Source organism: Poromitra crassiceps (genome assembly GCF_964638095.1).
Source record: "Poromitra crassiceps genome assembly, chromosome: 16".
Classification (NCBI taxonomy): Eukaryota; Metazoa; Chordata; class Actinopteri; order Beryciformes; family Melamphaidae; genus Poromitra; species Poromitra crassiceps.
Window position 1 is genome coordinate 39,444,645 of NC_139645.1, and position 27,330 is coordinate 39,471,974.

The 27,330-nt window shown below is 44.5% G+C and overlaps 1 protein-coding gene across 2 annotated transcripts in view; it reads left to right on the forward strand.

Annotated features, from left to right (window-relative positions):
* The window catches only part of shf (Src homology 2 domain containing F), a 251,849-nt gene that overhangs the window by 214,216 nt on the left and 10,303 nt on the right, over positions 1-27,330 (forward strand). For both annotated transcript variants that reach the window (XM_083653041.1, XM_083653042.1), the window contains 2 exons: positions 14,899-15,061; positions 15,966-16,085. In XM_083653041.1, the coding sequence (XP_083509167.1) occupies positions 14,899-15,061; positions 15,966-16,085 (283 nt within the window). The remainder of the gene's footprint in view (positions 1-14,898; positions 15,062-15,965; positions 16,086-27,330) is intronic.

Genomic DNA, 27,330 nt, shown 5'->3' on the forward strand with positions numbered 1-27,330 from the left:
CATCTCTGGTGTGTGTCTCCAGATAACTGACTACCAGCGTGTTCTAATGAGCCTGGATCCCAGGGTGAGACTACATAGACTTAGCCTGAGAACCTGACGAATCTGCAAGCTCCGGTTTTATTTGCTCTGGCAGACGTGTCTTGCCCCGCCCCCGCTCCTGTTCACACAGATTTCAACCCCACCTTTCTGTGGTCCTAACAGTAGACCCATCAGCATTTTGCCAGTATTAAGTAAACTATTGGAAAAGATTGTGTTTAAACAAGTACAAGATTACTTTTCTGACAATAATTTAACAAATATGTACCAACATGCTTATAGGACTGGACATTCTACCTGCACTGCTTTGACACAAATGACAGATAACTGGTTGGAGTCAATTGATAGCTCAATGCTTGTAGGTACAGTGTTACTTGATTTTAGCGCTGCTTTTGATGTGATTGATCATGACATTTTAATTTCCAAACTTACTAGTTACGGTTTTAAGTCCTCTGCTATCCTATGGTTTAAAAGCTATCTCTCTGCTAGGTCACGGAGAGTATATTTTAACGGAGCCTTATCAAATAGTAGGGCCCTGTACTGTGGAGTTCCACAAGGAAGCTGCTTAGGACCACTTCTATTCTCAATTTTTACAAATGATATGCCGTATGCAATAAGTAAGGCCAACTTAACAATGTATGCTGATGATTCAACCCTGTATTATGCAGCCCCCACATGTTCGGAGCTCAATCAAGTTCTGTCTAGTGAGCTTAGCATAATATATGAGTGGATAAAAAAATAACAAACTTATTCTTAATATTTCAAAAACAATTTGTATAATTTTTGGATCTAATTATAGGTTATCCGTGAATCCTAAAATACATTTACAAATAGAAGGTCAAACAATACAACAAGTAAGAACTGTGAAGCTTCTAGGGCTCTGGCTTGACTGCAAATTGTCATGGTCGGAACATATTGACAGGGTGGTTTCCAAAATGGGAAGGGCTGTGGCAATAACAAGAAAGTGTTTACCATTTTTAACCTCAAAGCTCTTTAATCAGTTTGTATGCTCACTGGTTTTATGTCATTTAGATTACTGCTCAGTAGTATGGTCATCTGTGTCTAATGTTCTGCTTCACAAATTACAAGTTGCACAAAATAAGGCTGCCAGACTGGTTCTGGGTTGTTCGTATAGAACAAGTGTGAAAGAAACGTCTTACTTGGCCATCTGTAAAAGAAAGACTTTCTGCTAGTTTACTTATTTTTTTTCATAGAGTCATTAACACCCAGACTCCTACATTTTTTTATAGTAACATAACTTGCTGCACAGATATTCACACATATTCCACTCGGGGGGCGAGTGATGGACAGATAAGCTTACCTCGACCACAGTCCAATTCCATGAAGAGAGCTGCATTTTATAGGTCTATTGTACTTTGGAATAGTCTTCCAAATGAGATTCGCAACACCAGAGAAAAAGCCTGTTTTAAAAGGAAACTTTGACTTCATATACTTAACACTCAAAATATACAATAACACATTCTCTTACATAACAGCTTGATAGTGCTATTTTAATCTGTTGTATTCTTATTGTTGCTTTTTTTAATGCAATACTAGAGTTTTGTAAAAATGATTTTTTTTTCAAATTTGTATTAGTTCTTTGTAATACACTGATAACGTTTTATTATTGTATTAAATGTATTTTAATGTCTTGGACCCCAGGAAGACTAGCTGACGTTACGGCGTCAGCTAATGGGGATCCGTTTAAATAAACAAATAAACAAATAAACCTGAAAACGGCCGGGCCAATCACAACCGTTGATCTATTATGGGGGCGTGTTTGATACGATGACTGACAGAGGCATGTTCGGAGGCGGAGCACGTTCAAACATGAACTACATCACATGTTTCGTTGCTCTGATTGGTTGTAGGTCGGTCCAATTGTGTCCAGAGGCATTTTGCTCTGTGGTAACACTGGTAACTAACAGCCCATGGAAATTGAAATTGCACTGAGAGTTTCCAGACTCATTTGTGAATTAGTCTGGTGATGCCAGGTTGAAAAAGTGTGCGATTCCCTCAGGTAGAGTGTGGTCAGGTAAACTAACCTCTCAGGTAAACTAACCTCTCAGGTAAACTAACCTCTCAGGTAAACTAACCTCTCAGGTAAACTAACCTCTCTTTTCCTTTCAGTCCTGTCCTCTTCCTTCCTGTTCTCGTCCACAGCTGCTGCTGATTCTTGCACTGCAGTACCAGCTCTTCACCACAGTATGCATTTTCTATCATCCTTGCTTTGCTCTGATCTGATCTATTTTTCATGTATCTCTCCTTCACACTCTCTTCTCTGATTCTCTCTGTCTGTCTCTCTCTCTCGCATTCTTGCTTCCCCTCCTTTCTTCTTCTGGTGACTCGGACGACACTTGCAGTAGAGATCAAAGTGATTAAGGACCTGCCGTGGCCTCCTCCCGTGGGCCAGCTGAACGCCGGGCCTCCCCTGGTGGAGGTGCTGGAGTCGCCCTCCCAGCCAGGCCAGCCCTCACCAGGTCACATGGCCTGTGACCAGCACCACCACGGTGGGTGTTGCTGCTCACGCCGTCAGCACGTCCTGCCTCCGTGTCTCATCCTCCATCCATCCATCCATCCATCCATCCATCTTCCATCTCCTTCTTTCAGTTTACTCCTATTTTTAATTCACTTTTTGAAAGAAGTTCTAGTATCTCAGCATCTCATCATCACCAAATCCAATTCATCTCTTCAACCCTCTTTACTCCAGGAGCTTGTGTGCGCGCTAAATCCAAAGCGTGATGTGTTGCATGTCCGTCTTGGTGATGTTCTCAGTTTGAGAAGTCTTCTTGTCTGAGTTGTACAACAAACCAAGGAGGACATTACGCATATTTATTTACAATGATCTGGAGTTGCATCCATTTTTGGATCATCTTCAGTACCAAGCATGCCAGTGAAGCTGGAGGAACCTGCATGATGATGTCTGAACAGGACTTCCTGAAGGAGTTGTTAGAAGCACTGTATGATGTGACGTTAAGTGTGAGCCGGTAATCAATGCACTTTTCCATCTGGACTCCCTGTGGCAGAAAATCACTAACTCTCGTGCAGGTTTTAGGGCTGAAGCCTCATTAGTTTAATTGTGCTGAATGGCCTGCTGGAATAGGTCGTTGGCGCTCGTGGTGACCCCCATTTCCTCTTGTCAACATACTCATAACTGTCCCACATGTCCTTCTGCGGCTGGCTTCCACCAGTCCAACAAACCTACTGTCCCACATGTCCTTCTGCGTCTGGCTTACACCAGTCCAACAAACCTACTGTCCCACATGTCCTTCTGCGGCTGGCTTACACCAGTCCAACAAACCTAACTAACTGTCCCACATGTCCTTCTGCGGCTGGTCCAACAAACCTAACTGTCCCACATGTCCTTCTGCGGCTGGCTTACACCAGTCCAACAAACCTAACTAACTGTCCCACATGTCCTTCTGCGGCTGGTCCAACAAACCTAACTGTCCCACATGTCCTTCTGCGGCTGGCTTACACCAGTCCAACAAACCTAACTGATTTGAGATTATTTCATTTCAGGACTCCAGTGTCCTCACGTCAGGTTCAGCCATATTGAAAGGATCTCAGACTCACTGTCCTCCTTTAAGTCATCTCTTAAAACGTACTTTTATCGCTTGGCATTTCCTTGATTTTAATTTTGATTTATTTTACCATTGTTTTTATGTGTGTTGTTTTACTTTATTCTCTATCTTTTATCTGGTTTTATTAGATGGTTTTTTTATTCGTTATTCTATGCACTGTAATTGCCTGTCTGTACAGCACTTTGTAACGGTTGTTTTGAAAGGTGCTATGTAAATAAAGTTATTATTATTATATTGACCATCTTATCTGACATAAGGACCAAATAACCAGCCTATTTTTGAGCAAGAGGGCCGCTCGATTGTGCTGCTGTTTTGAATGCCACTGGGTGAGTGCTGTACTGACCCGGGCCCGGGGAGCAGACACGTGTAGCATAACTAATGTCAGGAATGGGCTTTTCCCTGGCAGAGTGGGAGGACTTTACACTGAGCCCATGTAAGACGACACTGCTGTGCTGCAGGCGAGGACAGGGCAGGAAGATGATTGATGCTCCATAACGCCATGGGAAAGGCTCTGCTTCCCTGTGTGGTGCGATGTGAGCGGCTTTAAGACTGGCGTCCGGCTGTAAGGTGATCCTCTCTCTGTCTGAGCCTGCGTCGCCCCCCCCCCCCCGCTCAGCATCGGCGGGGTCAAGGGTCGCCGTGGCAGACATGGGGGCGGCGGGGGGCCGAGGGGGCGGCGCCCTCCGCGACCCCCGGGTGAATACAGTTCCAATGCACTCTCTCGACCCCCGGCCTCCAGCCAGACCTTCAGTCACGCACCAGGACATTAGTCGTCCATTAGACAGAAGATAGCTCACATACTCCAGCTCGCCCGCTGCTCTACGGGTCTGTATACAGAGCCAAAGTGGAACGTCACTTCCTGCTTCAGCACTGTACCAGAGATCTTCGTCTGCCGTTTATTTATCTATAGACATTTTGTAAAATGCTTATAAAAAGATTTTTACGGGTTCAAACCAAACGGTTCAGATATATTTAGAAACGGGAGAGACCACATAACATTTCACTGGGACCAAAACGTTAAAAAAAAATGCGGGTTTGAAGAAAATATTTTTTCGATGTTGTTTTTTTTAAGTTTCGGTCTGAGTGAAATGTTCTATGGTCTCTCCCGATTATAGCGTTACAAAATGTCTATGGGGAAATAAATGGCGGATGAAAATCTCTGGTACAGTGTTGAAGCAGGAAGTGACGTTCACTGTGGCTCTCTATACATGTTTGTAAAGGCTTTCATGGTTAGCTCCGATACAGAGCAAGAAGAAACGAGACCCATTCAAAGGAATCTCCCTCATCCGCTCAACCGGGCAGATCTGAGATCCACATCCAAATGGAAGGCAGTGTTTTGTCTCAGTATAGTGAAGAGCTCTTTGTCTTTGTTTTCTGACATGAATTAATTATCTCGAGGACTTTAGCACATTTCTCTTAGCGTCTGCGTCCTTTTATCCAAGTCGAGCGAGGGGGGACGAAAACAAAGCAATTAAAAGATATGCAGATTTCATTTTGAGCAGATTCACAAGCTGTCGGGACTTTGCAGAGTTATTTCTTTGTCCTTGGAAACCTCATTAGACTTGCATTTTGGGATTTATATGAAAGGAAAGAAAGCCTATTCCTAGATGGAGGAATCATTACAGATGTATCCACTGGATTCAGCAGAGGTGCTCTAAATAAATATGATTGCAGACTGTTGATTTCCCCGTGCACAGAATTAATATCAACATGAAAGAGTGATTTTTAAAGCTACTGGTTCCCTGGGTATCATTCCGTGTTGAGTACTATTTTCAGACGACGCCGTGCCTTTTAATGAGCTGCAGATCTGTTCATCGTTTCACACGTCAAAGCTGGAAACCTTCATTTTCAAACCACGATGCGCCGCTCGATGGCACACTTTGCCCCGCAGAGTCGGTGCTCGATGGCACACTTTGCCCCACAGAGTCGGTGCTCGATGGCACACTTTGCCCCACAGAGTCGGTGCTCGATGGCACACTTTGCCCCACAGAGTTGGTGCTCGATGACACACTTTGCCCCACAGAGTTGGTGCTCGATGACACACTTTGCCCCGCAGAGTCGGTGCTCGATGGCACACTTTGCCCCACAGAGTCGGTGCTCGATGGCACACTTTGCCCCGCAGAGTCGGTGCTCGATGACACACTTTGCCCCACAGAGTCGGTGCTCGATGACACACTTTGCCCCGCAGAGTCGGTGCTCGATGACACACTTTGCCCCGCAGAGTCAGTGCTCGATGGCACACTTTGCCCCGCAGAGGCCGTGCTCGATGGCACACTTTGCCCCGCAGAGTCGGTGCTCGATGGCACACTTTGCCCCGCAGAGTCGGTGCTCGATGGCACACTTTGCCCCGCAGAGTCGGTGCTCGATGACACACTTTGCCCCGCAGAGTCGGTGCTCGATGACACACTTTGCCCCACAGAGTCGGTGCTCGATGACACACTTTGCCCCGCAGAGTCGGTGCTCGATGGCACACTTTGCCCCACAGAGTCGGTGCTCGATGACACACTTTGCCCCGCAGAGTCGGTGCTCGATGACACACTTTGCCCCGCAGAGTCGGTGCTCGATGACACACTTTGCCCCACAGAGTCGGTGCTCGATGGCACACTTTGCCCCGCAGAGTCGGTGCTCGATGACACACTTTGCCCCACAGAGTCGGTGCTCGATGGCACACTTTGCCCCACAGAGTCGGTGCTCGATGACACACTTTGCCCTACAGAGTCGGTGCTCGATGGCACACTTTGCCCCGCAGAGTCGGTGCTCGATGACACACTTTGCCCCACAGAGTCGGTGCTCGATGGCACACTTTGCCCCACAGAGTTGGTGCTCGATGACACACTTTGCCCCGCAGAGTCGTCAACCTTTCTGATCGGAGCGATAAATGAGAATTAATTACCCGGTCTTAATTAGAGAAACTTGCTCAGGAATGTGGGCAGAGAGGGAGATGCTGCGATGCTTCTGTTGTTGTAGTGAAACCACTGCTTTTCTCGCTTGAATTGAAATGAGAAAATAAGCATTTCCTAAATGCCAGTGTATTTATATATTTTTGTGGTAAATCGGTGGTGTTATATAGCCACTAAAAGACTCTCTCCTAGTGTTTTTTGATGCACTGTGCTGCATTGTGTTGTCTTGTGCTTTGCGCTCAGTCTGATTATGGAGATGTCACATTGACCTCTGTGACCTGTGTTTATCTTGGTCTTAACCAATCAGCTCCCTCTCTCACACACTCTCCCTCCCCCAACATCCTCGTTTTCTTTTTTGTCTTGTTGTTTTGTGGCGCCCTCTGAAGGAAGCTACACGTCTGGAGAGAGGGGGCGGGCCTTTCAGCCATCAATCACCATCTGACTGACAGTTCAATCTGATACACAGATTCCATTTGCTGCGCTTTACAGGCAACAACACTGATAACACACACACGCCCCCGCATCTTTATGTGTGTGTGTGTGCGTGCGCGTGGGAGTGTGTGTGTGTGTGTGCGCGTGCGTGCGTGCATGCGTGCGTGTGTGCGTGTGTGTATGTGTGTCTTGTGCATGTGTGTGTGCGTGTGTGTGTGTATGTGTGTCTTGTGCATGTGTGTGTGCGCGTGTGTGTGTGTGTGTGCGTGCGTGTGTGTGCCTGCAGACGCTGTTAAACTGCCTCTCAGGACGTTTGTTCTCCTGTGCGCCAATCCTCTCTTCAATCTCCTGTCGGTCGTGTCCTTGTGTGTGTGTGTGTGTGTGTGTGTGTGCGTGAGTGTGCGTGAGTGTGTGCTCCAGAGAGCGACAAGGGAGGAATGAGTTTGGCTGACATTCAAACCTTCAGCCATCACACTACAGCATCACACTACAGCACTTCTAGCTGGTGTTGGCAATCATAGCAGACATGGGTCCCACTCCCTCCAAACGCCGCAAATAAAACCATAGCATTTGTTTTGTTGGGCGCCGGCTTCACTTCGGGGTAAAACTCTTCTGTCAGAGCTGAGCCTCTGGAAAAGCTGCAGCTCTGACAGGAAAGGCCGATGGGGTGAGGTCCACTGAGAATAGCCAATCAACTCCTCTCTTGCTGGAGGAGGAGGAGGAGGAGGAGGGAAGGTTTTAATCAAGCTAAACTACAGCAGCGTATACAGGATGAATCTGTTGAATCCAGGCATGAGCAATCAATCAATCAGCACAGGGAATATTGGTGTCCAAACCGTAACGTGATCCTCTAGTGGAAATATGAAGAGGTGAGGTCACCGCTGGTCGATTCCTAACCTGATATGTTTTTGAGCATTTTTCTGATAGTTTTGATGCTATTTGAATGTCTCTGCGGTCGGTACTTCTGTAAAGTGATATGTTTGTAATGGTAACAGGCATGAACAGAGGCCATGTCTACATTAGGCCGTTTCTTAGGGATCTGCACTTCGTTTGCATCTATTGTCCACACGACCTCTATTGTTTTGATTGTCAAACATGAAACACGAAGGTCTCCGGCGTAGTGTTGTCACGGTTTTCGGTACTTCGGTACTTAGTCGGTACTACATTGTTTTCGGTACTTCGGTACCTGTTTTTGCATGGTACCGAGGGTATCGATTTTTTTTTTTTTAGGCTTTAACTGTGGCGTTCTTGCAAACGCGCTAGTGAAGATGTAGCCAGAGAGAGGTAGCCATGCTTCAGACCCTCAGATGACAGACATGATGTTGTAGTGGTGTTAGTATGGTGTTAGTATGCCCCTGTAGCTGAAGCTCTGTGTTAGTGAAGAACATGGTGAAGGTTAGTGAAGATGACATGGTCAATGAAGCTGTTATTGGTGAATGAAGCGGTTATTGTTCTACTTCTTCCGTAGAGTGCTGTTACAGTGGTGTTTATCGGGGCGGAAACCATGATTTACCTCGACACAGTTCATCTTCACTGCCTTTTTCTCTCCTTGACACAGAAGAAACAGAGGAAAAAGCAAGAGAGAGAGAGAGAGTTGGAGGTGAAAGAGTGTGAGATGAAAACACTAAAAGAGAGAAGGGGCGAGAGAGGAAGACAAGGGGCGAGAGAGGAAGGGTTAGATGATAGAAAAGGAGAGAGAGAGATAAAGAAAGAGAAGCAGGGAGATCTTCATGTTGTGATCTGTCAGCGCCGACAGGCATGAGCATCTTCCTCATCGCCTCCGTCAGTTTCCATGGAAACGCCATTTCTCACACACACACATTTGTTCATCACACACACACACACACAAACACACACACACACACACACACACAAACACACACACTCATACACTGTATTGTGTATTCACAGTCAGTGTGCGGTCCAGATGGACAGTGTGAAACAGTAGAAAACTAACATCATTGGGACGGATGAATATTTGTAATAGTGAATAATAAAAACAAGTTTGCCGTGCGTTGATGTTCACTTTAAAGCAGCTACATGGCGCTTTTCATTTTGTTTTGATTTTAGCACCCCCACTGGCCAAGAGTGGTAGTGTTTTCCCGGAAAGAAGACTGCATTTCTTGTCCCACTGGGACCAGCCGGGCGTCCAAACCGCGGCAGGCCAGGCACCTGAACACCCAGGCTCCTCCCACTGTCCCGACCCGCGCACACGCATTTATTATAATAATAATAATAATAATAATAATAATAATAATAATAATAATACTTGGCATTTCTATAGCGCTTTTCTCGAACTCAAAGTCGCTTAAAGCTGCATTCAGCAATGTTTTTGTGTCAAAATAAGTGTTAAATGGCTCTGACAGCAATCACTGAAATAGAGTGTTTGGTCAGTAACCTGGAACTCCCAACCCCCCGCTGTCCTGCATGCAGGGCGGACATATCTCCACAACCGTAACTCGTAGACACTCACGGGTGGCAGCGTTGGATTCGGGGTGAAAAAATACATAGTATGTCCTTCAGAGGCATCGCGATCTGACCTTCCGTTTCCCAGAAAATGTAAACATTTCTCTGATTGGATCGCAAAATTTGTTGGGGAATCAATAAGCAGAATCTAAATTTAAATAATCAGTTCCTTTAGAATCAGTATTGTGGATGCCCAACCCTCGTTAAAAGTTCCATGTAGGGGCTTCAATGATACATGCATGGAGAGAAGTACAACAGAGAGTAGCCAGGCTTTTATCAGGGGACAAGGTCAAGCAGTTCCCCTCCTAGGCTAGTATCTCATGATGTTGTTTGTCAGATGAGTGGCTGTCTGAGGAACAATAGGTCTATGTGTATCTATAGGATGAGCACATACACATGAGGTGCATATGATGAGCATAAGATCAACACATTGGAATAGCACAGATCTTCTCTCCGGGGACTTTGGTGCAACACGGGCATCAGCCCCCAGGGAGCTGGAGGTAGCTGCTGGAACTAGCTGGAGCTAGCTGCTGGAGCTAGCTGCTGGAGCTAGCTGCTGGAGCTAGCTGCTGGAGCTAGCTGGAGCTAGTTGCTGGAGCTAGCTGCTGGAGCTAGCTGGAGTCATTTCAAGATTCAACCGTAGCCCTATGAAGCACAACAGTGCAGAGGGCAAGATAGCAATGGTCGTCGAGTGATGTGGAATAATCATTTCCATGAGTTTATGTTTGGGGAAATGCATCAGTGAGTGCAAGGCCAGCGAGTTCAACCTGTAGTTCACCTGGAGGTGAAGGGGAGCCCCTGGTGGCAGCTCTTATCCCAAAGTCCTTACCTGCTGTCGAATCGTGTTGTGTGGAGAGCTCTCAGGATGTGAGTGACTCCCTCTCACAGTGGGAGTTAGTGATATATAGACACAGGCCGTCCAGAGTACTGCAGCTCACTCACTGCTAGTCTCTCTCTGCCTGTTGGCACAAATACCATCTCAATTCTTACCGTTTGACAGCGTATTATTGACAGTGGAGACAGCCAGATACGTGAAAGATAACATGGCTACAGTCAGATCACGTTAACAAAACTGATGTGTACATTTGATTCACTAATCACTAACAATCTAAAACACCTGGTTTGGGCGGAGCTGCATCTCTGTGTCTGCATCCCCAGAAGGTTGGCCCCATGTTTTCCCACTTAGCCCCAGCTATCTGTTAGCATCTCCCCTCTTTAGTGTTTGCAGCAGCATGCTGGAAGGTGTTGACATGCTGCTGTCTCCTGTAACCTGCCTACACTGACTGATCAATGCTGTCAGCCCATCCTCTGAGCGGGGTAGGAGACCACGTGGCTAGCTTACAATCAAGTGTAATGCTATCGTCTGACTGGAGGACAGGCTCCAGACAGTTGCAGGCCCATCCCCATTGACACGCTGTAGTGATCACAGAGCCTGTCTGTCTGTGCAGTGACTGCTATGTACAGTCAGGGCCATTAAATAGACTAGTGATGGAGCGACAGAGATGATCAAGCTAGCTGGGAGCTCTATACCTGCTCTATATATACCTGCTCTATATATACCAGCTCTATACCTGCTCTATATATACCAGCTCTATATATTCTCTATATATACCAGCTCTATATATACCAGCTCTATATATATTCTCTATATATACCAGCTCTATATATACCAGCTCTATATATACCTGCTCTATACCTGCTCTATATATACCAGCTCTATACCTGCTCTATATATACCAGCTCTATATATACCAGCTCTATATATATTCTCTATATTTACCAGCTCTATATATACCAGCTCTATATATACCTGCTCTATACCTGCTCTATATATACCAGCTCTATACCTGCTCTATATATACCAGCTCTATATATACCAGCTCTATATATACCAGCTCTATATATTCTCTATATATACCAGCTCTATATATACCAGCTCTATATATACCTGCTCTATACCAGCTCTATATATACCTGCTCTATACCTGCTCTATATATACCAGCTCTATACCTGCTCTATATATACCAGCTCTATACCAGCTCTATATATACCAGCTCTATATATTCTCTATATATACCAGCTCTATATATACCTGCTCTATATATACCTGCTCTATACCTGCTCTATATATACCAGCTCTATACCAGCTCTATATATACCAGCTCTATATATACCATTACATTACATTACGTTACGTCATTTGGCAGACGCTTTTATCCATTTTTGTCAGCAATAGAGCAATCAACTATGCAACACAGTCTATGACAACTACAACCTCTGAAGGAACAGTGGTACAAGTTTAGTTTAGATTAGTTTTTTTTTTTTTTTTTTTTAGAAAGAGAAAGAGAAAGAAGTTAGATCATATACCATCTCTATACCAGCAGGTCCCAAACTTTTCCGGCTCATGGCCCACTTGAAAATGTGAGAACTTTTCACAGCCCACATGAGAGACATAAACAGCACTGAGGCCAAAGAATGTGTTTCTCAGAGCACTTTGTTTTGTCTTTATTAAAAGGCACCACACAGACATCACAAACTAAAAGTACGGGGCTGTCTACAATAGGCTGATTATTGATTACAAATTAAATAATGGTATCATTCAACAATGGAGAAATCCATTCTTATACATAATAATAATAATAATAATAATAATAATAATAATAATAATAATAATAAAATAACAAAGATCGTAATGTTTCGAAAATGATTTGGCGGCCCACTTGCAATACCTTCGTGGCCCCCCAGTGGGCCCCGGCCTACAGGTTGGGATACTATATTAACCCCTTCCATCAAAGGCTCAGCTTAAACCTTGAAGCAAGCTCTGCTCTCCAGAGTCCAGCTGTGTTTGATGTAGGAAGCTGCCATGCGTTACTGTGTGGGAAGCCTGGCCACGGCTCTAAATAGGCTCTTTCCAGGAGGCGGGACTGCTGTGACATCAATTATAGAGATGGATGGCAGAGGAAAAATACTTACAACACACACACACACACACACACACACACACACACACACACACACACCACTACCCCAACCTCCAACTCTGTTGTTGATACTTTTGACCTCAAACGACCCCTCGCCAGAACCAGGAATTCACTTTCATTTGCATATTAGCTTCGCCTCTGATCTCAGATTTTAAATTGTGTTAAATGTTAATTATTTGTTTAGTTATTTATTTATCTATCTATCTTATCTATCTTATCTATCTATCTATCTATCTATCTATCTATCTATCTATCTATCTGTCTATCTGTTTATTTATTTTCCTGATTGACTGTGGAGTCAGAAGCTCAGTGGCTTCTGCTAATCACGTCATGACCACAGATCACCTGTGATCTAGGGCTGGGCGATAAAACGATGTCGAAAATTTTCACGAAAAAAATGGCCACGATAACGATGATAAATTTATGAGCTGTAATTTCGATAAAATATTTTCAGTGTTGCGTTCAAAACCCCTCAGAAACATGACCGCAGCTCACAGCAATGCTTATTGTGAATAACGTGTCGTTTTTTGGGGGTATTTGAAGGCAACACTGAGTGGAACCAATGGCATCAATGGAAAATAAACCATGTGATGCACGCGTTTGCGGAAGAATCCCTTCTGCTCAGAGCCTCGCAGTCGGCTGGCTCTTCTCTTCTCTCAGTTAGAGCCTGGCCCGGCAAAACAACAGTAACATAAACAGATGGAATTAAAATATGTCAGGCCGTGGATTTGTACACGGGAGATAAAGCTGCAGCAGACAGTAGTTATGGGTAGCGGTAGCTGGCTGTCATGAATGGTATCAAATTAGCATCTACATCGCGTTAGCTAACGCTAACGTTAGCTTACGCGCTAACGTTAATATCTTCATACTTGACAATCTTGCTAACGTTATGCTATCTGTTAGATAGACCATCTATAGCAGCTATCCGAATAACATTACACATCTATGGTTTAAACAGTCTTTGCTTCCTTTATCAAACCAACAGCAGCTAACTATAGCTGCATAATCAACACCTAGCCTTGGACCAAGACGTTCATTGCACTAAAACAACATAATGTAATACACACAACAGAATAAGCACACCAAAGACCAGTGGTATAAGGGAAAACAAGTAACAAGCATAGAACAATTATAATAAGCTGAAAATGCAAATGGATCAAGTTACATTAAAAAGCCATAAGTGAATAATATGGACAAACAGATGACTAAATAAAGGGTTATCATTTAATGACAACAATAGCCAATGAGCTGCATTGAGCCTCTCTCATGAGAATACTTTGAATTGAATTCAACTTAATTGTAACCGGTCAGAGATTAATAGAGTCGTATCGAATACATTTTATATCGCTCTGCATTGAATTTTAATTGTGCCCCTAAAATTCTTCACGTGCTTTTTATGTGCAATTAGTATTATTAATATATTTATATCGTGATAAATATCGACATCGATCGATATAAGAAAACATATCGTGATAAAAAAAATTGCCATATCGCCCAGGCCTACTGTGATCCCCATCAAACTGTTGAGCACCTCCCACTAGGGTTGAGCTCCTCCCACTAGGGTTGAGCTCCTCCCACTAGGGTTGAGCTCCTCCCACTAGGGTTGAGCTCCTCCCACCAGGGTTGCCAAGGAAACAAGTCAATTCCTCAGTTGACCTTGGGGCTTTTGAAAGGCTAGCTTAATGATTAACCTGTGTGTGTGTGTGTGTGTGTGTGTGTGTGTGTGTGTGTGTGTGTGTGTCTGTGCGTGTGCATGCGTGCGTCTGTGCGTGCGTCTGTGTGCGTCTGTGTGTGTGTGTGTGTGTGTGTGTGTGTGTGTGTGTGTGTGTGTGTGTGTGTGTGTGTGTGTGTGTGAGAGACTTCTTCCCTGTTGGAATGTACACAGTGAGGAAGGATTGATTTATGCCTCTTCCATTGTGTACATGTCCTTCAGTTGGATGAGCAGAACAGTGTGTGTGTGTGTGTGTGTGTGTGTGTGTGTGTGTGTGTGTGTGTGTGTGTACGTGTGCGTGTGCGTGTGTGTGTACGTGTGTGTACGTGTGTGTACGTGTGTGTGTGTATGTGTGTGTATGTGTGCGTGTGCGCGTGTGTGTGTGTGAGAAAGTCACAACTGTCGCAAATACAGTACCGGTATGTCAGTACCGGTATGTCCCTCCTTTTTAGCATGGTCCAAGTCATCCAACCTCTAAATGCAATTATCTGTTCTCTACTGTTATATTGTGCTGCTGTTTGACATGTAAACCTACTGTTATATTATATTATATATTATTATTATTATTATTATTATTATTATATATTATATCTACTGTTATTGTGCTGCTGTTTGACATGTAAAACCCATGATTGAATATTATGGAAGTTATTAATGCAGCCATCTTGACACCTTAAAATACTTGACAAGACTTGAAGATGTTGAGCAGTGAACAACACACAATAGTTTCACATGGATGGATCATATCTAACATAACTCTTTACTGTTGCACTTTGCCTCCTTACAGTCCAGTTTGATGGTGTGGAGAAGTCTCGCATGTCGCCCACCAAGGAGGGAAAGAGTCGGCCACCACAGCGCCACTCCAGCGGCTGTCTGGTCAACACCAAGATGACCTCCCTGGAGCACTGTGGGGAGCGTGTGGACCCCACCATGCCCCTGGAGAGCCAGTTGTGAGTCTGATCGTTGTGTTGCTTGGTGGCAGATGTCTCCCTGTAGTTAGTGAGAAACTACTCACTCTATATTTGTTTTTCATACAAACCTCAATGTCATTTTGACTCAGTGTTTCTCCTACCATTCTACAGGCCTGGCGGCTCCGCCAGGCCAGGAAAAAAAGAAAAGAAATTGTATTATTATTATTCTTTTTTTATGGCTTTATGGCATATTATTACAATACAACAATACTGGTGTTGACAGTAATAGAAGATGCCAAATCATTCAAAACAATAAGCATTTTGCTTTTAGGAGCAGCGTGCAGCGCTGTTCCAAAACGTGTCAACGTGTGTCGTTGCCTGGGAAACGCACATCCCATAATACAACTGTTTGCATCGCATCCCATAATAGTATGATGATACTTGGGATGCCATTGCCAACATAGATGCGACCAGGTTAGCTAAAAGTGTAGCGTCGCCAGCGAGGGCCCCCCACCGTTGCGGTCGGGGTACGTTTCGAAATCCCTCCAGGCCTGAACATTTTTCTAGGGGAAACACTGTTGACTGATTAACTGACTTGATTTTTCATTTGGGGGTGAAATATTTCTTTATCTGCATGTACTGTATGCAAAGAGGAAACCATTTAAAGACAAACGTTTAAGCCCTGAGACAGTTGAATTGGTCTTCCTAATATCAGATACCTTTGTGTTGGATTTTGATGCTTGGAGATTAATGCTGTTTCATTTCCTTTGTTTTCCTCTTCTCTTTGCTCCTCCTCCTCACCTTCCTCTTCCCCTTCCTCCTCCTGCTCCTCCTCCTCCTCCTCCACCTCCTCCTCCTCCTCCTCACCTTCCTCCTCCTCACCTTCCTCTTCCCCTTCCTCCTCCTCCTCCTCCTCCTCCTCCTCCCTGCTTGCTGGCTGTAGCTGGTACCACGGAGCCATCAGCCGGACAGACGCAGAGTCTCTGCTCCGGCTGTGTAAGGAGGCCAGCTACCTGGTGAGAAACAGCGAGACCAGCAAGAACGACTTCTCCCTCTCCCTGAAGTAAGAGCGCCCCCTCTCTGTTCCCCCGCCAACAGGCCACATGTCAACAAACAGACACACACGTGCACGCACGGCACCAGAACCCGGGTCAGAACCATTCACAAATACTTCATAATGTTGTGCTGCTTAAGGCTGTTTCACACAGATGCGGTGCGAATGCAGAGGCGGAATGTGGTACGAAATTCCGTGCAAATTTTCCACATTGCAACCTATACACACAGGTCCGGTGCAAATTATTCACAGTCCCACATTAATTTTCTGCAGCGGAAAAAGAGTGTTCAGTGTAACCAGTAGTTAATGTCCCTCCCCGGCTCCCGTCTAGTAGGACAGCACCGTCTACTTGCGCAAGCTAGCTACCAGTCGGCTAACGTCAGACACAGACAGACAGACACAGCAGCGAGACGAGCCATGAAGAGCAACTGGAGGCAGTGAAATTGCCGTCCATTTCAGTGAAATGGAGGCAGGAGCAGCGGACCCCAAATTTGATGCTAAACTGCTAGTTAGCACTTGGATACAAGTGGCTAACATTAGCTCCATCCATTTACAACAGTGGTTTACAACGTTAGCAAGTAGGAATTTGTTTCAGCTACATTACCATCTTCAGTGAATCCCAGCTGCTGGGCGATCTGAAGATCTATTGTCCTTAATTTCGGTGTTGATCGTCATGGTGTTTGTATAAAATTGGATGTTGAGAAACCAAAATTGATGAGGTTCGGCAAGAGTAGTGGAGGTATGACATCAGCTGTAAACAAAGGATTTCATTGGTCAAACGTATTTTCCGCAGGCGGAAATCCGCGGACGTCAATGTCTATCCGGAAAAATAAAATGCCGCACGAATGTTCGGCCGCGGTGTGCAAGCTTCAATTACAACTAATTAAAACATTTTTTTGCGAATGTCTGTGCCGATTATTCGCACGGAGATCCGCACCGGTGTGAAACGGCCTTAGGTGTCAGCTGTGCCACACTGGATGTAGTGACAGAGAATTTAGAAAATCAAAGAGTATTAGAAAGTCATTAAGCGTAACTTTACTATGACTGACAGGCAACATAATGAGTCCCGAGGTGATTAACACCACCCATCTGGTACTCGGAGCTGATCCAAACAAGAATGATATGCAACTACTACTACACACACGTACACACGCACGTACACACACACACACACACACACACACACACACACACACACACACACACACACTCAGAGCAGCATAGCAGCTATACACACTCACACAGTAAGCAGTGGAGCACATAGTGGAGAAGCTGGTAGCAGGGGTCCTTGTAGCTCTGCTGACTCAGCCTCCTCAGTATGCTAATCAAGTTCACCTGCCAGACCCCCATCTCCCCCCTACACCCCCCCCCCCCGCCCCCTCCCGAGTCCTTCACCTCCCCCCGCTCACCTCTCTCCCCCCCCCCCCCCCCTCACCTCTCTCCCCCGACTCGCTGATGTGCCCAGAACTCGCTTAACGCTGCCCTTCATCAGCGACGCCTGACCCCCCGCCGCAACCAGCCTAGGGTTTGACAGGAGCGACTCTGATTGGTTTAGTCTGCTCTGACATTTGGTGGAGGTTACTTTGGTGTGAAGGGACACTCTGGCCCGCAGCACAGTCACATCCTGTTGGCTTGACGGGGAGGGAGGAGGTTGATGAATGTCAGCCACATATCACTACCAGGTGCCGGGTTGACGGGATCGGGCGGAGAACCACTTTCTCTGCAGGAGTAGAAATACGCTGCTTCCAAATCCAACTGTGCTAAATGACAAATGGTCGTTTCACACTTTTTATATTCCCTAGACTCAGTCTCCCTGCATATGAAAAGCTAAAGTATAATGATGCTTATCAAAGTCATGAGATGAGGCGAGATAAAGATGAAGGATACTGACACACTTTGATTAGTCGTGGTTATTTTGGTAGAGCTCATGTTGCTGGAGGAGGAACACAGCATGCTGTCCAGACCTGTTCCATCGCTCTCCATGCTGCTTATAGCTACCTGTCTCACTGGCTGTTAGCTTAGCTCTCTTCGTGCTACTGTAGCTGCCTGTCTCACTGACTGTTAGCTTAGCTCTCTTCATGCTACTGTAGCTGCCTGTCTCACTGACTGTTAGCTTAGCTCTCTTCATGCTACTGTAGCTGCCTGTCTCACTGACTGTTAGCTTAGCCCTCTTCATGATACTGTAGCTGCCTGTCTGACTGACTGTTAGCTTAGCTCTCTTCATGCTACTGTAGCTGCCTGTCTGACTGACTGTTAGCTTAGCTCTCTTCATGCTACTGTAGCTGCCTGTCTGACCGACTGTTAGCTTAGCTCTCTTCATGCTACTGTAGCTGCCTGTCTCACTGACTGTTAGCTTAGCTCTCTTCATGATACTGTAGCTGCCTGTCTGACTGACTGTTAGCTTAGCTCTCTTCATGCTACTGTAGCTGCCTGTCTGACTGACTGTTAGCTTAGCTCTCTTCATGCTACTGTAGCTGCCTGTCTGACTGACTGTTAGCTTAGCTCTCTTCATGCTACTGTAGCTGCCTGTCTCACTGACTGTTAGCTTAGCTCTCTTCATGCTACTGTAGCTGCCTGTCTCACTGACTGTTAGCTTAGCTCTCTTCATGCTACTCGTAAGGTGACCAGATTTCTCAAATGAAAATCGGGGACATTTTCTGGTCCGCTAGGGGTGCCCAGGGGGGGCTGTGCCCCCCCCGGCTTTTAGAAAATTGTGTACATTTTACAGTAAAATGCATCAATCTGGTGCACTTTGAGAGCAAAAGTAAGAGGCTAGATCTATGAAGGAAGAAGCAGTTTACAATGGTTACTAGTTATCTGGCACATTTTACCACAAATTAGACAGCCTAGGTAATTCATGGGAAATACTGGTGTATTGTGTAGAGTGGCAGGAACATAGAGAGTGACAACTTCTCTCTTTGACCTCACCAACTGGTGGATCATTTATTTCCACAAAACAAAAACATTACAGTAGTGATTTATTACCTCAGTAAACACTTTCCTTGAGTTTAGGGTGTCGCTCACCAGTTTCAAGTATTCAATGGCCACATGACCATATTAACTGCTAATTTAATATTAAATGCTGACAAAATAATTTAAAAAATCATGTTAACACGTTCACTGCCAATGACGTGTTGATACGTCAAAAAAAATCCAACGGTTGACTGCCAATGACGTGTTAATACGTCAAAAAAAAAAAAAAAAATTGACGGTGGGACGTTGATCTAACCCTTTTACATCTCTTATATAAATATTGAAGCCACCGAACGTGTACAACCCATTCCACCGACCCACTAAGTGGCGACAGTGCTCTCCATTCTAGAAAAAGCCGAGCCAAAACTGCAGGGGAACGCGCGATGAAACCATTCTCATACTGTAAAATGGATTGGCGAAAACGCTTTCGCTTTCGCGCTGATTGCTGGCGGTGGGGGATTGCAAATTTGCATAATAGATTATGGGTGCAGCACACTTTGAAACACGCAGCATAAATAAGACCAGAATCGCAAAAGAAACGAGCGAGCCCATCCTCGCCCAGCGGCCGCCAGCAGACAGGAGCAGCAGCAGCAGCAGCAGCAGCAGCAGCAGCAGAAACGAGCTTGTGACACGCCCGCTGCAGCCAAGAAGAACACACACGGAGGGAGGAGTTTGAAGTAGAGGGGGGTTTCCTGCTGTTATGGAGGAAATTACTGTTCAAAACTATTGTTTAGATGTCTGACGTCTTACTGATGCCAAAAATGAATGGTTAAAGTGACTGTTCTATCGAATTTCACAAAAAGCTATTTATCTCAGCTTAAATTTTCAGACGCTGAAACCATGCTGTATTCAAGTGCTAATGCCTACATAACTACTAACTCTACGAACTAACTCTTTTAGACAGAGAAAGCACACATTCTATTAGTTCTTTTGAGATATTTTGTGTTCACAAAATCTTAGCAGAAAAGAATCCTCGGGTCTTGAAAGATGAGCCAGAATCCTCAAAAAAACCCTCTGGCAGAAGCTACCTACAGTAAAAAAAAATGGCTGGCAGTGAATGTGTTAATACTAAAAGGCAATTTTAATGATTAAAATTGTAATCTAGAGATAAATATGACCATAATTGTGTTAATTTAGACCAGGGGTTATCAAAGTTTTGATGGCTGAAGGCCAATTTAGGGAACAGTAGGCTAATGACTAGATAACAATGATCCATCGCCAATCATGTTAAAAATTTTCACTTTTTTTCAATGGAGTTTGGTGTACATACAAACGTTACTGACTTATCTGCAAAAACGTTTTGAGTTAGTTACTGCACTTACTTACCAGGTAGTTTTACTGTACTTTTAATTATTCAAAACAACTGGGATGGATAACCCGCTGAATGGGGTCCGGTAAACAAGGACGGTAGCAAAAGCAGCAAGCAGACGCCGCCTCTCGTTCACCACCTCTGGGGCTTCAGTTGCAAGCGGCTGGGTCCTGGGTAAACCACGGCACGGGCAGAGGGAGAACATCTACTCTGTGATCTACTCTGTCACACACAGGCAGCACTTTGCACAACGTGCACAATGACAGGCTTTTGTGGTCCCGCAAATGCTCTGTTATCGAGTTTCTTGCCAGTATTATTATTTGACTTTGTGGCCAAAATCGGGGACATTTTCGGGGACAGCTCCAGCCGGGGACAGAGCACCGAAATCGGGGACTGCCCCCGAAAATCGGGGACGTCTGGTCACCCTATGCTACTGTAGCTGCCTGTCTCACTGACTGTTAGCTTAGCTCTCTTCATGCTACTGTAGCTGCCTGTCTCACTGACTGTTAGCTTAGCTCTCTTCATGCTACTGTAGCTGCCTGTCTGACTGACTGTTAGCTTAGCTCTGTTCATGCTACTGTAGCTGTCTGTCTCACTGACTGTTAGCTTAGCTCTATTCATGCTACTGTAGCTGCCTGACTGACTGACTGTTAGCTTAGCTCTCTTCATGCTACTGTAGCTGTCTGACTGACTGTTAGCTTAGCTCTCTTCATGCTACTGTAGCTGCCTGTCTGACTGACTGATCTGTCTGACTGACTGATCTGTCTCTCTGACTGACTCCTGTAGCTGCCTGTAGCGGACCAAAACATACTGCAGGAGAGTGAGAACAGCGTTGACATCTTGCATCTGAACCCGGGTATAACCTCCGCGAGTCTGGCTTTGCTAAGATTAATTATTTTGTCAGTCACTCTGGTGATGCCTCCCAATAGACCCTTTTACAGCCGACATCACAGGGGTAGTTGCGCACGCATGGCGGTATGCACAACTCCACGGAACTCAAGCCGAAACAAGACAGATCCCCGGAATACAGGAAGAAGACATACGGTATGCGTATAGATGCTGGACATTCCCACTAGGAATATGACGATGTGCGGCACTGCAACTTTGGCAATGTTTGGATCCTACATGCTAGACCCATCCTGACAGTGAGTATGGGTCAGGAAACCTCACCCTATTGAAAGAGTTAGCTTATTTGTGTAAGGTAACCTGCAAAGCTTTAAAATACGTGGAGGAGGCGTCCGGATCTTCCATATTTAGTTGTAAAGTTGTAACTTTCTGCAACGAATTTGGCTCCGCCCACAAAATACGTCATGCTGTTTACAAACTGTAAAAGGGTCTATAGTCCTGTTTTAGCTCCGTGTCTAATTCTGTCTCACACTTGGACTTCATTTTGTTGATTGAGTGATTTTCCAAACTAAGAGATGGTTCTATAAGACTGAAACAAACTAAGAGATGGTTCTATAAGACTGAAACAAACTAAGATATGGTTCTGTAAGACTGAAACAAAGCCATTCTGAACAGGGAGGTTGGAGCTGAAAAACAAGTCTTTCCATGTAGTGAAGGGCTGAGGGGAATAGATGGTTGTTGCTGATAGAGCCTAATACAGAAGCTGCTTTACATTTGTAGTGCCTCCGCAAAGCATTTTATTTATTTATGCAGAGAGTACTAAAACGTTTTATTGGAAAATGAGAAATTAATCCGGAAAAAAACCTCAACTATAGTCTGCCAGAAATGACTAAACTAATTTGCTCCCCCTCCCATGAGTCCCAGAAACTATAAAGTCTAGAAAATAAATATTTTTTTTCGCCCCTCGACAGCCGAGGCTGTATGGAATACATGGTGGGTGGGTGGCTCTGTTCAAATAAAACAAGGCGTGTTATCTCAGTACATCTTGTTACATTAAATGACTTTGGCCCCAAAGCGGGCGACTTGTAAGTGGTGGCTCACTTCTAACAAGAAAGACCTATGAGCTGAACCAGGAAAGACCACTTGAGATGTGTAGTAAACAGCAGAGAGAGCCACAATAATGAGCAGCTCCACTGGAGCAGATGAAAGAGGACTTTAGTGCCTTGCTCACGGGCAGCTCAACAGTATTAGGTAAGGTACAAATTGACATTACCTGGGCTGCTGGTGAGTCAACTGGTGATCTTCTGGTCACACGCCTGTGTTTTCTGACCTTTAGGCCACTGTTTGGTTCAACTGGACCCGAGTAGCGGGTGTCTGTCACATGTCACACTGGGCGGTGGTCTGGACACTGTGTACACTACAGTACCATGCTGAGAAGCTCTTTATCCTCCGTGCCTCCGGGGGAGCTGTCACATTGCGTGGCCTGACCTTTTAGCCGGCCGAGGTGCTCGGCCTCTCTGTCAGGGCTGCTTGACCTTACAGCAGATCAGGTTGGCTTTGATGAGGTCAACGTTATGGACTAAGGAGGAGTAATGGAACTACAGGGTTCATTGGCCCATGCTAATTACTAATGCTACTATTGGTACATTGGTACCAATGATAATCTATGAAACATCATTAATAAGCTGTACATTGTAGCCATGTAGCAAGTTCACACTTTACTTGCTAGTTGAATCACTGGATGTGGCCACCGCCTGCTATCGAGGGTGTTTTAAATTGATTAAAAGTATCAATTACTTTGAAATCAAAACGGCTCACTGCTTGTTTTTACATTCTCCCCCGAATGGAGTAATTAATGTAAAATGCAGCTCTCTGGTGATTGGTTAGAGGAAATGGAGTTCACCTGGGGGGTTCCCAAATAACAAAGTGAAATCTCAGACTAGAAGGTGGAACTGAGTGTAACGAGTTGACACTTCAGTCTGTTCTCAGGCGCGCTGAACAGATTAGCGTAGCTGCGTGTCTGTACGCCACACCAGGAGCCTATGGCGGAGTACAATCAAGCCAATACAACAATCAGCAGGTTTATTCCATATATTATAGACCATAAGAATATGGATGTAGCCACGTTTTTAGGCTTGCGTACTGAAGCCTCAAGGGTGGCATTTTTTTTCACCGTCGCCATCTTGGTTATTTGGAGCCAGAAGTGACGTGAATTTGACGAGAAGAGCCGCAGCGCCCCCTGCTGGTGGTCCGTGATCAGGCAACCTGTCAACATCGTCTTTTCTATCATCTGTTTTACTTGAAATTGGACCATCATTGACTAAATGAACATCAGGAAGTGTTTACTGAGGCCATAAATCAAGTGAGAAGTACGGTCATTTTCCCATTCACTTACATGTAGTCAGACTTCTTTTTGCAGTGGAGTCGCCCCCTGCAGGTCATTCGAAAGAATGCAGGTTTTCGTTAGTTCCCTTGGTTTATTCATGCGATTGACAGCGCCACCACCACACACTATACTGTAGGTGGAGGGTTCAGCCTGCCCACACAAACCTGCCTCCTCAGTGTAGTAAAGCAAACCTGGCTCCTCAGTGTAGTAAAGCAAACCTGGCTCCTCAGTGTAGTAAAGCAAACCTGACTCCTCAGTGTAGTAAAGCAAACCTGGCTCCTCAGTGTAGTAAAGCAAACCTTGCTCCTCAAACCTGGCTCCTCAGTGTAGTAAAGCAAACCTTGCTCCTCAAACCTGGCTCCTCGGTGTAGTAAAGCAAACCTGGTTCCTCAGTGTAGTAAAGCAAACCTGGCTCCTCAAACCTGGCTCCTCAGTGTAGTAAAGCAAACCTGGCTCCTTAGTGAAGTAAAGCAAACCTGGCTCCTCAGTGTAGTAAAGCAAACCTGGCTCCTCAGTGTAGTAAAGCAAACCTGGCTCCTCAGTGTAGTAAAGCAAACCTGGCTCCTCAGTGTAGTAAAGCAAACCTGGCTCCTCAGTGTAGTAAAGCAAACCCGGCTCCTCAGTGTAGTAAAGCAAACCTGGCTCCTCAGTGTAGTAAAGCAAACCTGGCTCCTCAGTGTAGTAAAGCAAACCTGGCTCCTCAGTGTAGTAAAGCAAACCTGGCTCCTCAGTGTAGTAAAGCAAACCTGGCTCCTCAGTGTAGTAAAGCAAACCCGGCTCCTCAGTGTAGTAAAGCAAACCTGGCTCCTCAGTGTAGTAAAGCAAACCTGGCTCCTCAGTGTAGTAAAGCAAACCTGGCTCCTCAGTGTAGTAAAGCAAACCTGGCTCCTCAGTGTAGTAAAGCAAACCTGCCTCCTCAGTGTAGTAAAGCAAACCTGGCTCCTCAGTGTAGTAAAGCAAACCTGGCTCCTCAGTGTAGTAAAGCAAACCTGGCTCCTCAGTGTAGTAAAGCAAACCTGGCTCCTCGGTGTAGTAAAGCAAACCTGGCTCCTCGGTGTAGTAAAGCAAACCTGGCTCCTCGGTGTAGTAAAGCAAACCTGACTCCTCAGTGTAGTAAAGCAAACCTGGCTCCTCGGTGTAGTAAAGCAAACCTGACTCCTCGGTGTAGTAAAGCAAACCTGGCTCCTCAGTGTAGTAAAGCAAACCTGACTCCTCAGTGTAGTAAAGCAAACCTGGCTCCTCGGTGTAGTAAAGCAAACCTGGCTCCTCAGTGTAGTAAAGCAAACCTGACTCCTCGGTGTAGTAAAGCAAACCTGGCTCCTCAGTGTAGTAAAGCAAACCTGACTCCTCAGTGTAGTAAAGCAAACCTGGCTCCTCGGTGTAGTAAAACAAACCTGGCTCCTCAGTGTAGTAAAGCAAACCTGGCTCCTACCTCAGTGTAGTAAAGCAAACCTGACTCCTCGGTGTAGTAAAGCAAACCTGGCTCCTCAGTGTAGTAAAGCAAACCTGACTCCTCAGTGTAGTAAAGCAAACCTGGCTCCTCAGTGTAGTAAAGCAAACCCGGCTCCTCGGTGTAGTAAAGCAAACCCGGCTCCTCGGTGTAGTAAAGCAAACCTTGCTCCTCAGTGTAGTAAAGCAAACCTGGCTCCTCAGTGTAGTAAAGCAAACCTGGCTCCTCGGTGTAGTAAAGCAAACCTGGCTCCTTGGTGTAGTAAAGCCCGAGGTGAACATCCTCCATGTCTGGGGTTGCTGAAAAATTCATAGGGTTGTTTGTGTTTTGCATCATTGATGAAGACACACTTAGATGAGGCCACCATGGGACTGAAGGCAGTTGCCCTCGTAAGCTCTTTCTCTCACTCTGTCTCTCTGAGGAGATGTTTGAAACACATTAGACCCTCCACAAGTCTCTCAGAACCACGGTCACCCTCTTCCTCCTCCTCAGCCCATGAGAGAGCTTCACACAGCCTGCTGCCACTGTCTGAGCACAGACATGAGAGAGCTTCACACAGCCTGCTGCCACTGAGTGAGCACAGACATGTGGATGAAAGAAGAACATGTATCTAACAGAGCGCTGTGCACACTAAACTACTGTAGACAGACGAGTGAAGGAACAACCAAACCTCTTTGTATCTGCAATTTAACACTTAGTGTTTTGCTTTGGCTTCAACAAAAAAGATCAGATTTCCTTCATGTGGCACAGAACAGGTCTGCAAACGACCACGAGAGAACAATATATAATCTAAAGTTTCTTCCCTGCTTATAAGAAGACCTGATATGAGCCTCAAAGAGTTAAAAAAAAATCTCATTTTCTGTCCCTGTAGAAATGCAGCCTTAGGCGAAAGATTGATTGATTGAATTAATTTGACAAATTAAAAAATACAAAACACCAACAGGCATACGGGATAAAATAATTCATCAGGATATCACAATAAAGTTGTTAAGCTTAGTTCCATTGTGGTCCTGAGGTCTGGGAGGCAGACAGGAAAGGGAACGACGTTACAAGACACAATAATACAATGCAATACTACAACAATACACAATAATACAATACAATACCACAACAATACACAATAATACAATACAATACCACAACAATACACAATAATACAATACAATACTACAACAATACACAATAATACAATACAATACTACAACAATACACAATAATACAATACAATACCACAACAATACACAATAATACAATACAATACTACAGCAATACACAATAATACAATACAATACTACAACAATACACAATAATACAATACAATACTACAACAATGCACAATAATACAATACAATACTACAACAATACACAATAATACAATACAATACCACAACAATACACAATAATACAATACAATACTACAACAATACACAATAATACAATACAATACTACAACAATACACAATAATACAATACAATACTACAACAATGCACACTAATACAATACAATACTACAACAATACACAATAATACAATACAATACCACAACAATACACAATAATACAATACAATACTACACCAATACACAATAATACAATACAATACTACAACAATACACAATAATACAATACAATACCACAACAATACACAATAATACAATACAATACTACAGCAATACACAATAATACAATGCAATACTACAACAATACACAATAATACAATACAATACTACAACAATACACAATAATACAATACTACAACAATACACAATAATACAATGCAATACTACAACAATACACAATAATACAATGCAATACTACAACAATACACAATAATACAATACAATACTACAACAATACACAATAATACAATACAATACTACAATACTACAACAATACACAATAATACAATACAATACTACAACAATACACAATAATACAATACAATACTACAACAATACACAATACAATACTACACATGAGAAAACATCAGTATAGAACAATCAAGAATCAAAAACCGATACAAACTAAGTTAAAAAACCAGTCAAAGAAAGGTTTTGCACGATATCACTGTACTCAGCATGATTCCTTTAGAAGGTTTTTAAAACTATTCAGAGAATTATCAGATTTAATTTGGTAAGGGATTTTGTTCCCCTCTTCACGCCCCCAGAAAGACTTAAGAGTCTTAAGTTGTGTTTGGCTGTATTTCTATATGCGTCTCAGTGGGCGAGTCCATCATCTAGATTGGAGCTGGATGACACAGATTTGTGTTTTGAAATTCATAACCTGCTTTG